The 15334-nt window shown below is 36.8% G+C and overlaps 12 protein-coding genes and 4 pseudogenes across 16 annotated transcripts, besides 1 other annotated feature; 8 read left to right on the forward strand and 8 right to left on the reverse strand.

The window, feature by feature from the left end:
- Positions 1-15334: part of a mobile genetic element that runs on past both edges of the window.
- On the forward strand, positions 314-409 carry TVAGG3_0588870 (uncharacterized protein; the record flags this gene model as incomplete). Its single annotated transcript, XM_051239402.1, has 1 exon — positions 314-409. A coding segment is annotated over one exon (96 nt), but the record flags the coding sequence as incomplete, so codon positions are not given.
- TVAGG3_0588880 (protein of unknown function, DUF4106 family) lies at positions 1718-2175 on the forward strand (the record flags this gene model as incomplete). Its single annotated transcript, XM_051239403.1, has 1 exon — positions 1718-2175. A coding segment is annotated over one exon (458 nt), but the record flags the coding sequence as incomplete, so codon positions are not given.
- On the forward strand, positions 2258-3062 carry TVAGG3_0588890 (annotated as a pseudogene). The gene has a single exon. A coding segment is annotated over exon 1 (805 nt).
- Positions 4385-4774, forward strand: TVAGG3_0588900 (protein of unknown function, DUF4108 family; the record flags this gene model as incomplete). The annotated part of the gene is made up of 1 exon (XM_051239404.1): positions 4385-4774. The coding sequence occupies one exon, from the start codon at positions 4385-4387 to the stop codon at positions 4772-4774; it is 390 nt and encodes a 129-aa protein (XP_051097228.1).
- TVAGG3_0588910 lies at positions 4794-5244 on the reverse strand (annotated as a pseudogene). The gene has a single exon. A coding segment is annotated over exon 1 (451 nt).
- On the forward strand, positions 5704-6153 carry TVAGG3_0588920 (protein of unknown function, DUF4106 family; the record flags this gene model as incomplete). The annotated part of the gene is made up of 1 exon (XM_051239405.1): positions 5704-6153. The coding sequence occupies one exon, from the start codon at positions 5704-5706 to the stop codon at positions 6151-6153; it is 450 nt and encodes a 149-aa protein (XP_051097229.1).
- Positions 6653-7448, reverse strand: TVAGG3_0588930 (organellar and viral DNA polymerase type B; the record flags this gene model as incomplete). The annotated part of the gene is made up of 1 exon (XM_051239406.1): positions 6653-7448. A coding segment is annotated over one exon (796 nt), but the record flags the coding sequence as incomplete, so codon positions are not given.
- Positions 8246-8446, forward strand: TVAGG3_0588940 (uncharacterized protein; the record flags this gene model as incomplete). The annotated part of the gene is made up of 1 exon (XM_051239407.1): positions 8246-8446. One exon carries the CDS (start codon positions 8246-8248, stop codon positions 8444-8446), a length of 201 nt encoding a protein of 66 aa, XP_051097231.1.
- On the forward strand, positions 10166-10749 carry TVAGG3_0588950 (annotated as a pseudogene). Its single transcript has one exon. A coding segment is annotated over exon 1 (584 nt).
- On the forward strand, positions 10917-11483 carry TVAGG3_0588960 (MazG nucleotide pyrophosphohydrolase domain-containing protein; the record flags this gene model as incomplete). Its single annotated transcript, XM_051239408.1, has 1 exon — positions 10917-11483. The coding sequence occupies one exon, from the start codon at positions 10917-10919 to the stop codon at positions 11481-11483; it is 567 nt and encodes a 188-aa protein (XP_051097232.1).
- Positions 11533-11792, reverse strand: TVAGG3_0588970 (annotated as a pseudogene). Its single transcript has one exon. A coding segment is annotated over exon 1 (260 nt).
- Positions 12329-13238, reverse strand: TVAGG3_0588980 (DNA/RNA polymerases family; the record flags this gene model as incomplete). The annotated part of the gene is made up of 1 exon (XM_051239409.1): positions 12329-13238. A coding segment is annotated over one exon (910 nt), but the record flags the coding sequence as incomplete, so codon positions are not given.
- Positions 13330-13943, reverse strand: TVAGG3_0588990 (uncharacterized protein; the record flags this gene model as incomplete). Its single annotated transcript, XM_051239410.1, has 1 exon — positions 13330-13943. A coding segment is annotated over one exon (614 nt), but the record flags the coding sequence as incomplete, so codon positions are not given.
- On the reverse strand, positions 14173-14704 carry TVAGG3_0589000 (uncharacterized protein; the record flags this gene model as incomplete). The annotated part of the gene is made up of 1 exon (XM_051239411.1): positions 14173-14704. A coding segment is annotated over one exon (532 nt), but the record flags the coding sequence as incomplete, so codon positions are not given.
- Positions 14724-14879, reverse strand: TVAGG3_0589010 (uncharacterized protein; the record flags this gene model as incomplete). Its single annotated transcript, XM_051239412.1, has 1 exon — positions 14724-14879. One exon carries the CDS (start codon positions 14877-14879, stop codon positions 14724-14726), a length of 156 nt encoding a protein of 51 aa, XP_051097236.1.
- TVAGG3_0589020 (uncharacterized protein) lies at positions 14899-15300 on the reverse strand (the record flags this gene model as incomplete). The annotated part of the gene is made up of 1 exon (XM_051239413.1): positions 14899-15300. The coding sequence occupies one exon, from the start codon at positions 15298-15300 to the stop codon at positions 14899-14901; it is 402 nt and encodes a 133-aa protein (XP_051097237.1).

Below are 15334 nucleotides of genomic sequence, written 5' to 3' on the forward strand. Positions count from 1 at the left end.
GACATTGAAATAAAACCTTCTGCCAAGTTGTCTGACAAGAAAGGTTGCAATGGAATTTTCTATGTCGGATACCAATATGCTCCAGAAGTTTTCATGGATATAAGATATATTCTAACTCTGACTTAGTTCAAACAGTAACTGGGCAAACTATGAATGGTTCGCTTTGAGAAACTCAGTACAACCACAAGCTAGAGAACAAACAGACCAGTAACTATTGAAAAATAAGAAGACTTGACCCTAACGTTCCAGGAGTTTATGTTAACCTTTCTGGACAAACTGCAGCAGCAGTAACCAAAGTAAAATTGAAACTTAGAGTTCCTTTGTCATCTTTCCTCATCTTCAGGTTTTTAAGATACTTGCCAAACTGGGCAGGAAAAATTTCTATCGAACTTACTCCAAGCAAAAATAACTTAGTCATTGCACCAACACAAGACCCATTCACTCTTACAGACGTAAAGGGAGCAAATCAAACGTCATTCGCCGACTTTTGCAAAGACAAAGTTGACTTAGACTTTGGTTTCTCAAACCTCAACACTGAAGTAAACTATTATTTCAATGCTGCTGGAATGCTTGGGACCCAGTTAAGTTCACATGCGAAAAGTTTGAATGCAAGAGAATAGAAAGCAGACTTGCAGTCTATATGTTGGACCCAGATATTTCAAATGCTTTAGCTGCCAAATATATTGCAGTTCCACTTATGTTCCCTATACACCAAATATCTGTCAAAGACTTTGCAGGTGAAGTTGGAAACCAAAGTGCTGACCCAGGTGCAAGAACAGATATTGCTTAACAACTGCAATGAAACATGCAGATACTATGTTTGTACTGTTCAGACGAACTATAAATGACTATTCTTGCTTCTACAACCCTGGTATTAAATACCATATAAACATAGATGGCAAATACTATCCAAGAGAAGAATATTCTACAGTTGAGGATATGAGGTCATACAACTTGACATTAGATGCTATGAACTTTAACAACAACTTCACAACAACCATTAACCCTGAAATGCAAAGTTCTATTATGCCATATGTGAAAGTATGGACTCATACAGGAGCTCAAAAAACTCAATATACAAATGGAGACCGTTCAAACTTTTGGCTTGGCATTCCATTTGCTGACTCAGAAGACTTTATGGGTGGTATTTCAACTGTTGGTACAGTTCAAATACAATATACTGGTGACAGAGACGGTCCAAATGAATTGAAAGCAAAGAAGTTTACAAAACCAATAGCACTTTTCACGGAAGATGCTCTTTTGAAAATTCGTTCGATGAAACCTGCTGGGGCTCCTCAGATTGGTATAACGACAGCTTCCATCGAGCAGATTTTGGCAGCAGGTCAGTAAGTTGTTCTTGAACTGACTTCTCTCCGTCAAATATTGACAGTACGCCAGTTTTGACATAAATTGTATTATAAAACCTTTAGAAATATCGGTCAGTTTTTGTTATATTTTTGTCTGCTTCAAGAACTTTCACCATCTCTTTATACCAACTTTCTTTGCTTTATGAAAATATTTTGGTTCAGCAAAGACTGCTATTCTATAACATTTTCCATTGTTTGTAAAGAACTATTCTGTCAATGAACTTGTATTGTTTGTGTGTGTAAACTTTGTTTTGCTTCAATTCGAAGAGATACTCAAATACGTCCATCTTTTTATTCTAAGTAAAATGTCATTTCCGAAAAATAGAAGCGTAAGTGTTTCAAAAGGTTTAATGGCGGTGGCAGATGTGAAGTTAAATTCACCAACTCAAACAAACAGTCAAAGTGTTGTTGTCAATGTCAAAGAAAGAGATGTTGAAGTGGGGAAACCATACGAAGACGAAGATGGTATAACAATAGTTCCTGTAAAAGAACAACCAACATACCCTGAAGTTAGCAGAGACTTAAGTTCTGTTGCAGATATTCGAAACGACTACCAACAACTTAAAGACAAACTTAAAACTCAGGAGAAGATTTGTCAAGCTTTGGGTATAATGTTAAACTTGGTCGAACACAACCCTGTAAAAGTGAACTCATATGTCATCGCACCTCATGAAGTTTTGAAAGAACTATTGAAACTTTTGACAGAGGCAGACGATATAAACATCAAAGAAATAGAACCCGACATTGCTTGCTGTGGTGTTTCATATAATGTCATTGACAAGATATACGTTATGAAAGGAGGTGAAACGTTGAACTTAAAATATAGTTTCCCAGACGTCATAAAAATATTTGACGACCACAACATTTCATTAAAATTTTTTGCTAAGTAAATGGCAGAAGACATAGTGGTTTATACTATTACGACTAAAAACCCTGAGTCATATAATTCTATAACAACAAACTTACAAAGTCCTCAAGGACGATATTGTAAACTAACTTAAACACAATGACGACTAAAGCCTGTTTTGCTCTTTTGACACCAGAAGACTTTGTTGTTGTGAATGGTAAAAAATACTTCTTTGAAGATACTTACTCAGATATACCACCAACAGGTTTTGTTGACTTATTTAATACTTTAAGGACGGATGTAACATGTGCTGCAACTAGAGCAGGTTTCATTATGTTTGGATGTCCGACTGAGTTTACTATAAACGATATGAGCTATAATACAAAACTTATATCTGGTTTTTACTACCAACAGTTTCCTATAACAGGAAAAGGTGTCATACAAGGAATGTCTGTTCCATTGACTTTAAGTACACCTATTTTATATATTGTTTCAAACTTAGGTTCAAAGTGCTATTCGAATGTCGACAGAAACTACTATGACCAAAAGATACTCATGCGTATAAACAACACTTTCTCTGCTGGTTTGCCTATTGTTCATTCGAATGCAGAGTTTTCAGCTTTAGTAAACTCAAACACTTTAGCAAACATAAACTTAACCTTAGTGACGCAAACTTTGTTCCTGTAAAACTTTTATGTCCTATGTATTTGTCAATGACGGCAGAAAGTTTCGAATTGGAAGATGCAACTGGTGAAAGTATTGTACTACAAGAACAACTTCAACAACAAATAGCTCAAGAACAACAAATGCAACAAATGGAACAAATGCAACAACAAAGTCAAGAATAAAAAAATATTTTTTTTATTTTTATAAAAATGTACAGAATAGACGTTTCAGATTTTTATGACTTCCAAGCTTCAGAAATATGTGTCCATTTAGAGACTATAACAAAGCAGTCGAGAATTTGAAACGTTTAGTCATTTATGTTGACTCTGCCCCAGAATGTTATGTCATGAAAGAATGGGATGTTGTCTTTAACAAACCAAGAGCGACAATAGTTTCAGAACAAGAATGTAGACAAAACTTAAGAAAATAAAAGTCGTACAAGTTGGCATGAAGATGTTAGATGCTTGGGATATCTTATTGTCAAAGTTAGAAGATTTTTCAGTTCGAGGTATAAAGTTCTATACACCATCTCCAAACTTCTATTCTATCTTCACTGGATATAAATACGAACAAGTAGAATGGAAAGAAAATGTTATAGAAGCTTGGTTAGACCATGTCAAAGAAATTATATGCAATGGAAACGAAAGAGTCTATGAGTATATCTTATGTTGGTTTGCAAACATCTTACAACATCCAAGTGCTAAAAATGAAACTGCTCTCATCATAATTGGAAAACAAGGAACTGGTAAGAACACTTTCTTTACAGATATTTTGTGCAAACTGTTAGAGGGCTATTCGAACCCTAATATGACAAACTTAGAAAACATCTGCGGTAAATTTAACTCTTCAATAGAGAATATGAAACTTATAGTATGTAACGAACTTCAAAGTATAGATACAACAAAGTTTTGAACTCAGATGCTTTGAAGAGTCTTATAACAGACAAAGTTGGAGTTGTTGAAAAAAATATAAAGACCAAAGAGTTTGTGAAAATGTTGCAAACTTCGTCATGGTTTCAAACAACGCTGTTCCGATGAAGTTAGAAAGTTCTGACAGAAGATATGTAGTTGTCAGAACGTCAGATTCTCATATGCAAGATACAGAATATTTTGACGACTTAGCAGAAACTTTGACACCTAACTTTTACAACCACTTGTTCTCATATTTTATGACATTAGATATTTCTAAGTTCAATCCAAGACAAATTCCACATACCGAAGAAAGACAAACATTGTTAGAAGCAAACAAGAGTGTATATGAACTGTTTATAGATGAGACTAACTTTGAGTGTTTAGATGAAAGGTCTTTGTACGACTCGTATAAACAATATTGTCAAGAGTATGGTTATATGCAGCTCTAAACGAACATTCTTGGCAAATGTCAAAAATCTTTTAGACATACAGAACGGCGTATATACAAAGAAAAATTTTTCTGAGTAAATTTTAAAAAAAATATTTTTTTATCCGATAGAAAAGATGACGAAATTATTTCAGTCAACAAGTACATGTCAGGACTTAAAGAAGAACTAGACCCATTCGCTTATTTGAATGTTTACTTCTACCATTTTGAAAAGTCTACATTTGACAAAGTTTGGAACATCGAACCAGTTAAGTTTGCTATTGTGACTAAAAATGGTGCGAAATTTGAAGACTTAGACATAGAAGGTTTGTTAGCAGTCAAAGAAAATTTTGACAGAAGGTTCTCAAACCTTAAAGAAGGCAAAGCATACAAACTTGTTATACCTTATGAACCAAAGAAAGCAGACGACTATGAATATTATGAGTCTAAGATAGTTGAAGTTCAAGGTAAATTGGGTAAAAAGATTTTAGAGTCTAAGCCAGTGTTTGCTCCTAAAGAGGAAGAGAACATTGACATTGACCCAGAAATGTTCTAAAAATAAAATTTTATTTTTACATGTCAAATTCTTTCTCTGGAACTGGTTCAGGTTCTTTCTTCTCTTCTTCTACTTTCTTTTCTTTCTTTTCTCTCTTCTTCTTCTTTCTCTGGTGGAGTTATGTCAAATTTCTCAGAACCATATTTATGTAAAAGTTCTTTGTCCTTTAATAGCTCTTCTATTCTGTTTTCTATTTCATCTTCAAGAACAGCGCATGTGTCTTCTTTGCATTCTAAGAACTTTTGTTGGACTTCATCTTTCCAATCGGCGTCATCTCTGTCAACAAGTCTGTCATTGACAAATTTTAAGACTGCTCTTTGTAATGTTTTATGGTTCTTGTCATATTCCCAGAAACAGAACTTTAGAACAAATTCACCTTTCTTGTTTACACTATGTAAGATTTTATGGTCGACAGATGTTTTGCTGTCGAAAAGTTTGTCTCGAATATAGATAGCGAAATCGCTAGACATTTTCAAAAAGATAAAAATTTTAATTTTTCTAAAAATATGTTAGAAAAAAAGTTTGCTGACATTGACAAGAAATTTGAGAATGTTTTAAACAAGAACAAGAAAGTTAGAAAATGCTCAGATAAAACCCATACATGACAAGTTCTTATTTGCTCAGAATGGTATAACAGGTCTAATTGCACCACCTGGGTCGGGTAAGACTTTCACTTATCTTAAAATGGCTGCACAACAACAAGAACTAGATGAGAAGAACCCATTCTATGAGTTAGTAGTCATTTGTAGTACTTCTGGTCAATTTGACCAAACCGTAAATTCGTTCAAAGATATTATAAAGAAGTCTAAGTTAGTATGTAAAAAGACTCTGAGTTGTTAGATTGGATAAAGAAGTACCAAAGAAGAGTTTTGAAGTACAATGCTATAAATGAGTATGTCAATTCGAAGTTTAAAGACCCAAATGAGGAAATGCAGAGAATATTAGAGAAGAAACACTTCAGAAACAAACAGAAAGAGATAGAATACATTTCGAAGAAATTGCAATCTTACGATTGGAAGACTTACCCTCACAGATGTCTTCTTATCTTAGATGATTTCGCCTCTCATCCTTTGTTAAAGAACAGAGAACAAGATATGTGTCGAATTCTTAAGAAGCTCAGACACTTTAACATCTCAGTTGTCATTTGTGTACAGACAGCAAAGAGTTTAAGTAAGGATGTTAAAAGAATACTTACTGATATCATACTTTTCCCTGGATTGTCCGAAGACGATTTCATGGAACTTATGAAAGAGTCCATGGCAGGTAAGTTTGACAGACATGAACTCTGGGAGAAGTACAAAGTCATACAAGACCCTCATACTTCTTTCAGAATTCACATCTACGCGAACAAAGTTCAAATTGTAAAAAGTCAAGCTTGAAAAATAAAGAGTTCATCTACTCTACTTGTTTGAAGTTGTCAAAATACTCTGTTATTTTTCACGATTTTCATGAGTTTTGGCTACCCCTGTAAAAGTCGGTCTAGAGAAATTTCATGAAATTTGGTCATTTTTCAGCAAAAATATATTTTAGGTGAAGAGGTGAGATTTCACCTCTTTTTTCACCTGTTTTTTCACCTCAGTTATTTTATAAGCGTTTCACATGGTAAACGTTATTTTTTAAATTTTGTGAAAACTCAACGGTTTGACACAAGCCCTAAAAATTATTTTACTCAGAATTTTGTTGCTGAATTCAATAAAAATATATTTTAGGTGAAGAGGTGAGATTTCACCTCTTTTTTCACCTTTTTTCACCTGTTATTTTATAAGCGTTTTACATGAATTGTATGATGTATATTTGAAATCCTAAACAATTTCGTAGCTTCTATTTCTTCTGTCAGTACATCGAATGTTTTAACGATACCGAAAGTTTCTTTATACTTCTTCTTGACGTCAGATAGAAGGAAATCGTCAGCAGTTGGATAGTTTTTGTTCAGAAATGTCAACATGTCCATTTTATCTTCTGCTGGTTTCTCTGCTTCTTTCTTTAAATCTGCATAGTCGTTTCGCATACGTTCTATCTCTTTGACGGAGTAGTTATATTTCCTCATTGCTGCTTTACATTTAGAACATTGTGGGTTCATTTTAGCATTGTACATTGAAATTTGACCTGCAAGTACAACTAAGGCGTCAATGGTTTTCTTTAACTCAAAAGTTGCTGGTTTTATTTGTTCGTTCCATACTTTACCTCTTCTATCTTTATCTCTTATCTGCCATACACATTTTGCAACCAACGAAACAAAGTTGTCGTAGGTCTTAAATTCTTCAGATTTATATATGTCAGAAACATTTTTATATACCATATCGCAGTCTTTGTCCATGACTTTGTGGTTGCAATGAAATCCAAGAAACTCATAGTTTACCTTTCGTATGAACTTCTTTATTTCTACCGAGTCAGTTGCTTTGACTTCTATTTCATCGAATTCAGGAATAGTAAGCTTTTGTTGTTGTATTTCAGGAAGTTTAGGTAGATGGTCAATAATATCCTGCATTTCATAAAGATACTGTTCATTTGTTTCATCTTTCGCACTACAGTCTAAATCTCCTTGGAGAAGTTCTTGCTTTATCTTCTGGATTGTTGTTTCGAAAGTATATGAAGAAGGAATGAAGCTTTTCATCTCTACTAACATTGAAGTTGGGTTCATGACTAAAGAGTTTGGTGCTGTTGTTGCTAACATGTTCTTACAATAAAAATAAAAAAATATTTTTTTAAAAAAACCAACTTTATTTTTTATTTCGGGAAAATTCATGAGGTGAAAAAAGAGGTGAAAAAAGAGGTGAAATCTCACCTCTTCACCTAAAATATATTTTTGTCTGATTTACGCTCATTACGATGAAGTTTCGACAAAACATTTACGTTCATGTTTGACAAAACATTTACGATGAAATCATGAAAATTCATGAGGTGAAAAAAGAGGTGAAAAAAGAGGTGAAATCTCACCTCTTCACCTAAAATATATTTTTATTGAATTCAGCAACAAAGTTCAAATTGTAAAAAGTCAAGCTTGAAAAATCTAAGTGTTTAGTCTTAGTAAGATGGTAGCTTCTTAAAGCATATGCCGTCCTTGAGTTTTATGTACGTGAAGAGAAGTACAATGAATTCAATTACGAGTACAATTGCAATGACAACTAAGGCAACTATTTTTGTCTTTTGCCAGCAAGGGTACTTCTTCTCTTCCAATGGTTCGGGAGAACTATACTCACTCATGAGAAATGCCAAAACGGTTTAATAGAAAAAGTGTCATTTTTTCATGTCCGAAGACTCGAAGGTGCAACACTTCCAAAATACCGACGAACTCAGAAGAGCAGCATGGCAGTATCTTCTTGACAACTTCTTTGAGTTCTCCAGGTACACCTTGGAAAATGCTGAAGAACTCCGACACAGAGAATTTGGAGAAATTGCACTCCAATACTACCTTGACAAACAAAGGGTAAAATAAGACTAAAAACTTAACGTTTAAAAAGTGACATTTTTATGAGCTCCGAGTCACCGAGAAAACTTGGTCAGATGTTAGCAGCTTACTTCCCTGAGGAGGATGGAAGCGTTACATACGTAAGGTTCAAAAACAACGAACCTGGAATTGCGTACCAAATTCGCAATTACATGACCATGGAAGAGTACGAAAGGTTTCTACAAGAGAAACCAGCTCTAAACAACTCAGAAAAGAAAGAGTAAAAAGTTTAACTCGTAATTGTTTATTTTTTTACTTGTATGGGCAAGCTGCAAGAATGAAGTCGACTATCTCAGTCTTTGTCTTGACCAGTTGGACTGCTCTTGCGAGTACGTCTGTTTTGCGGTCTCCAGCTGGTGTCTGACCTTCGTAATTGCGCATGTTCTTGAGAGCTCCAACTGTAAATGGCTGTAAGATGAAGAGTCTCTCAGACTGCTTGAGGTAGTCTTCACGGTCACGAACCGAATCTGTGGTACGAGTCGAATTGGTCGACCTTAGGGAAGAGACTGAAAGCCTGTCATCTTCCATAGGGGCTGTGGCATACTCTTTGCGTAAACGGTTCAGACCTTCTTCGAACTCTTGGTCTCTCTTCGATTGGGATTGAGATTGGAATTGGGGTGGAGGGTTTGACATGAACATCCAAGGGTTAGGGAAGTAAGGCATGGGTTGAGGAGGGTAGTTTGGAAAGCCTTGTGGTGGGTAGTTTGGAAAGCCTTGTGGTGGGTAGTAACCTTGAGGTGGAAATTGGTAGTAATTCGGAGGTCCTTGTTGGAACTGAGGTTGCTGAGGAGACTGTTGTGGTGCTGGAGCATGCTGTTCCTCTGGCTGTGGAACGGGTTCAGTAGGTGGGACGTCGGACATTCGTTTGTGTCTTAACCGTCTTTGTTCTGAAACAATATAATATTGTCTTGAAAAAGTACAACATTGTCTTGAAAAAGTACAACATTGTCTTGAAAAAGTACAACATTGTCTTGAAAAAGTACAACATTGTCTTGAAAAAGTACAACATTGTCTTGAAAAAGTACAACATTGTTCTGAAAAAGTTCAAGACTTGTTCTGAAAAAGTACAGCTGTACTCAAATTTGAGAGACATTGTACTGAATTTATACAACATTGTTCTGAAAAAGTACAACATTGTTCTGAAAAAGTACAATATTGTCTTGAAAAAGTACAACATTGTCTTGAAAAAGTACAACATTGTCTTGAAAAAGTACAATATTGTACTGACTCAGTATGGAGCTTGACCCCTTAGACGAAGCAATTTATCTAATTGAGGTAAATGAAACCGTGAAGGAATATCTCAGCAAGTGCAAACCAAGCAAGTCCATTGGCTTCTGGTTGTCCAAGAATAGTGTCTTAAAGTTGGAAATTGAAACAGGTGTTGCAATTCAAGTTCCAGAAGGCACTGCATTCGATGATATTAAGGATGTGAAGAAAGAAGCCCTCTTGAAGTTCTTCATGAAACGTCCTTGGATACTACTTCCATATCGTGAGAGCCCAATTCCACGAATTACACAAATTCTCAGAGCACTACTTCACTACTCTGGACAGCCGTTCTTCATAACCTCAGAAGGCGACATCCAACCAATTCTTCAGCCAGTTCAGTAAACATCTCATTTTAACTTCACTTTTTTTTATGTTTTTACTCACACTCGTACTCAACAGGTTTGTGTACAACTATTTCAACTGTGAACCTTGTATTGACCGGTCTTCCTGCAAATGCAAGTTCGGTCAATACACAATTTATGGTGGCAAGAAAGACAGTGGGGAATGTTATTCTGACATCTGTTGTTGCGCTCGAGAGAGAATTGAAATTCCAGACCCAACTCCAACACCAACACTCAAGTTGCCAAAGACTCATGTGAAGAAGAAGCCTTCTGGTAAGTTTCTTATAGCCATATACATGGCACGCTTTGAGTAAAAACATTTTTTTCATTTTTTGAATGAAGCAAGTTAAATTCGTCCCACACCAATCTCAATGGACCGATGAAGAGTTTCAAGCCATGGTTGAAGGCGTTGAGAACGACATAGACGGCGAACTTGAAGGAGCTCAAACCACAATTGCAACCAAAATTGCAGAGTCAAGGAACAGATAGCTCCACTTAAAGCTACCAAAGCTACTCTTGACCTCATGGATAGTTACCGTTTAGAAGTAAAGAGTGGAATAAGACAATTAAAATTAAAACTTCTAAACTACGAAGCTATACTCCAAAAGTTAGCAGAAATGAGAAGACTTTACCAGAGCTACTTACATGTAAGGGACTTACCTTCAAGCAGTCCGACCAAAGATGAATTTTCTGACATTGTCCCAATTTTGTCCGAAAGTCAGCTCAGATGTTTCGAACTGCTCCCAACATATCCAGAATATGAACGTTTGCCTGAACTCTTCCGCAATCTCAAAAAACGTTTTTTGGTTCTCATGTTCGAAACTTTTATCGGAAGAGACAACAAACGTTCAGAAGAAGAACAAGATATTATTTTAAACTTGTTGTATGACATAACTGTCATAACAAGCTTTTTGAAGTAAAACCCATTCTCAAACCACTTCATTTTTTCGATGTCCGAACAAGCACCGAAGCCAAACTCAATGGCAGATGTCCTTTCAAGGTTGCCAGAAAAGCGCCCAGTTCAAATTCAAATTGCCCAATTGAAAGCTCATCTGACAAACACCGTAAGACTCTCCAAAGTAGTCTTATGGAAGAGATGACCAAGCTCAAAGCCGATGTCCTCATGAACCAAGCTTCCAATGAGAAATGCCTGAATGATTTGACGGAAACCTTGCGCATTTACGCGAGAGAGAACCGAGACCTTGCCAGACTCATCTACCGTTTCTTCGAAGAGATAGACGCCATCTGGAAGGTACTCGGAAAGGACAGAACATGCAACACCGTACTTCGTGAACACAGAATTGAAGAAGGAATTGTCGAGGAAGAAGAGAAACACGAAGAAGAGGAAGAGGAAGAAGAGGAAGAAGAGAAACACGAAGAAGAGGAAGTTTGGGCAACCCTTGTTGCCGATGACACTTACGAAATTTCCCAACCCTACCCATACCAAATCCGCAACAAGGAGACAGGCAAGGTTCTTACCCCAGTCCTCAACAACTTGGGACACTTGAACCTTACCCTTCGGAATTACGGTACAATTTCCATGGGAAGGCTTGTCGGTATGCAATGGGTTCCAAATCCAGACAAGAAGACGAGGGTCAGACACATTGACGGTGACAAGCTCAACAACCGTAAGGAGAACCTCGAGTGGTTCTAAGAGTAAAAAAATTTTATTTTAGGGGGAAACCCCAAGTAAATTTAGGTGTTTAGTTGCGTAAGTAGCTTAAATTAATGAGAATTTGGACAAGTAGTTCCTGACCCCTGAATTGGACTCTTTCGTCATCCCAGTTGCGTAGGAGGTCGTCCCAGAGGAGTTGGTAGAATTGCCAATCCAAGGACGATTTGTCCTCCCAGGCATTGAGGATGTACTGCTCGTAGAGTCTCATGACCTCCTTGCACCAGACACCCTCTCCCTTGGAACGTAAGGCTTCTTCGAAGTGCTCGAATGCGATTGGCTGCGGACCATCTGAAATGACACTTTTTGTCCGTTTGGTCAATGTTCGTGTCTCGTGCCATAGTCGACGAAAATACAGACAAACAGGTTATATATGAGTTTGAGACCAAGAATGGTGTAACTCGACCTGTCCGATTCAAATTCGAATAAAAATTTTTTACTTCATGCAATGTTTTATTTCTGTGCCGTCTTCAAGTATGCCCCAGTACTTACGCTTGGAGAGGACATGAACTTCGGTGAAAATTTTGTCCAATTTGAATTGACCCATCTTTTCACCGACCATTCCCATTTCAATGAGTTTGTATCCTTCTTCGTTCGTCATGAGTGCGTCAATGTTCTCATAGTAAACCTTCACTTTGGATTTGACTTCGGAGAAGAATTTGTTGTAGTTGTCAAGGACTGCCTTTGCGAACTGAGGGTAAGACCAATGTTCGACAATAGGTTTTAATGTGGTTACTAAGCCACTTTGACCTTGAGTGAATTCGTACTTCAAAACAAAAGGGAGAACCTTTCAACAAAGTTGTCGACCTTCTCATAGTGTTTACTCTTCATCTCTTGAGGTTTCTTAATGGAATATCCCCATGTCGAATTCATAAGCAATTTGAGTGTCATTGCAAGTTTGGGGTTTGAAGCTTTCCTAATATCATACAGTTGTTGTATGACTTTTCCAACTGTATAGTTCCTTCCTGGGAACTCACCATCTTCGTTTGGAATTCCAGTCGGGATATATTGGACGAACCTCATGTACGCAGCGTTAAGGTCGACATAGTATATCTTTTCATCTGAGTCGAACTTGTCGCAACCAATGGGTCCAGTTCGTGGAAATTCAAGTGAGTCTCTTATCTTCTGAGAAACTTCTCCTGTTATCTCATAAACATCGTCGAAGCAACCTGTTTCATATAAAACCTTCTGACCTAACTCCGATGCTCTCCAATACAATTTGACGTCAATTGGATGTCTCAATGGAAGTTTGTTTATAGCATCTTGAAGTTCTTGCAACCTCATTGGAAGTTCTTCTGGTTCAGGTTGGTATCCGAACAATCCAACTCCTTTTGGAACAGTGTACTTCTTTTGTGCTATAACTTTGTCTGGAACAACTTTTGGTCTTACCAACAATGAAAAGTTTGTTTCATCTTTTGGTACAAAAGTTTCTGTCAGCTTGTCATCTGGAATTGGTTCCAACAAACCTTTCTCGAAAAGAATGTTAACAGCTCTGACAATGTTGCATTTGCCTTTTCCGAACAATGGGTTTGTAAGACTTTCGTTCAACATGAAGTGGTTGTGGACAATTACAATCTTCAACCATGGTAAGTCTTTGTCAACAACATAGTCGTCATGTGAAGAACCTTTCTCAGTCGGAATGTTGACTCGGATATTCACATTTGCCAACGGTGCAATTTTTGCCAATTGACCTCTGAGAATGTACCTTGTCTTCACACATGACTCAAGATACTTCATCTTCTCTTCTGTAACAAGACCAGAGTTCCTGAGACATGTAAGAATACAAGGTTCATTGACAATTGTTTCAATTGAATTGTAAATTCCATACCTTGTCAAGTCAATGTCAGACTTATTTATGAACGGGAAGTATCCAGCATGTTGTCTGACTGCTTGAGGGTTAGGTTGATACCATTCGAACTTTACACTTACAATTCCTTCAATTGCATTCAGGATGTCTGAGTCGGAGTCAACCATTTGTTCTCTCTTTGTAGTCTTGAAAGCGTCAAGAAGTTGTGCGGCTGTTGTGACATTGCCATGTGCATAGTAAATATGACCATCTAAATCTGTTACGGTTAGTCTGAGATTGTATCCTTTCTTATTTCCGTCTTGAATTGCAGCAAGTACACCCATGAAGCCTTCTTTGTTCTTTCCTTCGTCAAAGTTTACTGTAAAGGTTCGACCAGATGTAATTTGACTTCTAACTTCACGATACTTCTCATATGCATATCTTGTTCTTTCCATGGGAGCATGTTTGTCTTCACCCTTCCCTTTTTTCCTTCTCAAAGGATGCAATTGTTCGTCATGTTTCCAGTAGAATCTGGCAAAGCCGTCGTGTCCTTCAACTTGAGGTTCACTAACATCGAAAGGCATGTCCATAAGACGTTCTTCTTCTAACCTCTCTAGTCTGTTTGGATAATTTGCACGTGCTGTTTCCAAATCCATTTCGTAGCGAAGACCAGCCAGTTTGTCATAGACTTTTATGGGTCTTCCCTTCCTATATTTAAACTTCTTTGAAACTTTCCAACCATATCTTTCTAACTCTGCTTTTATTCTAGCAGACCTTCTATCCATTCTATACGGGGGCATTTTTATAAAAATAAAAAAATGTTTTTTTTTCTTTACTTTACATAACCGCCTGCTGCCATAAGTCTTTGACGCCAACCCATACCAGCTAATGAAGGTTGACTTGGTTTAGTTTGGAAACTAACCTTTGGTTTTGGTTTATCTTCAGTTTTTGGCTCACCTTCTTCTATCGGTTTTTCGTCACTTTTTGGTTCCTCTGACTTTACTTCACTTGCAGGTATGGTTGTGTCGTCAACATCTTCATAAATATCATATGCCATTTGTTTTTGTTTTCCTTTCAACTTTTTGTGTTTGTTGTAAAGTTTAGAATATTTCGACTCTAAGTCAATGAGATGTTCTATAATGAACTGTTGGTCAGTGAAGTAAACTTTTCCATCTGTTGTCTCGAAAGCTCCTTCAGACTTCAATATTTTATTTGTGAGAGTCTGTTTCTTTTTTGAGATACTAGCCGTTCCATTTCTATGAAAAGTGACTTTATAGTTAGGGTTTGTATTTCCAGACCTGGCACTTTCTATTATTGAATTTTTCTCTTCATCTGTAAGTTCTTTGACAGGTTTTGACAATGGTTCTGAACTTTTTGTTTGTGGTGTCAAATCTACCGTTTCAACTTCTTCGGTCATTTCATCTCAGTAAAAAATTTTAGTTTGGTTTGTTTTCAACTGGTTGTTTAGGTTTTTTAAGTCGGTCTAAAACTTCCTGAGGTATAGGAAGAACTTGACAAACACGTGGTTGTGTAACTGCTGGAAGTCGACAAATCCATCTTGAGCCCATTTGTCTCAAAGCTATATTGTTCATTTCATCTCAGTAAAAAAATTTACATTCCCCACGTTTGAGGTGGTTGCGGTTGGTTGTTGTTTACCCATTGTTGTGCATGGTTATATCCTCTGTTAAAGAATCTTTCACCTTGGTCCATATAGTGCCCTGCTTGGTTATAGTAGTCATTTGCTTTGTTATAGTAGTTTCCTGCTTGTCTTCCTACATTGTCCATCCATCCTTGAACTTTTCCTCTTGTTTCAGGATTTGGAATAAGATTTGCTGCATCTCGTGCTACCTCCCAACCTTTCTGTACAGTTTGTATAATAGGTTGTGCTTTCTCTTTCAGTATACCTAATGTACTCAAAATCTTCCTTCCAATTCCAAATGCACCTCTGGCTATTGTTCCCACTGCGGGCAAAAATCTGGATGCAACTCCTGCTAATGCGCCAAATAAACCCATTTCTTATAGGGTAAAAAATGACGAATCCAAACAA

Source organism: Trichomonas vaginalis, chromosome II, assembly GCF_026262505.1.
Source record: "Trichomonas vaginalis G3 chromosome II, whole genome shotgun sequence".
In the NCBI taxonomy this organism is placed as follows: Eukaryota; Parabasalia; order Trichomonadida; family Trichomonadidae; genus Trichomonas; species Trichomonas vaginalis.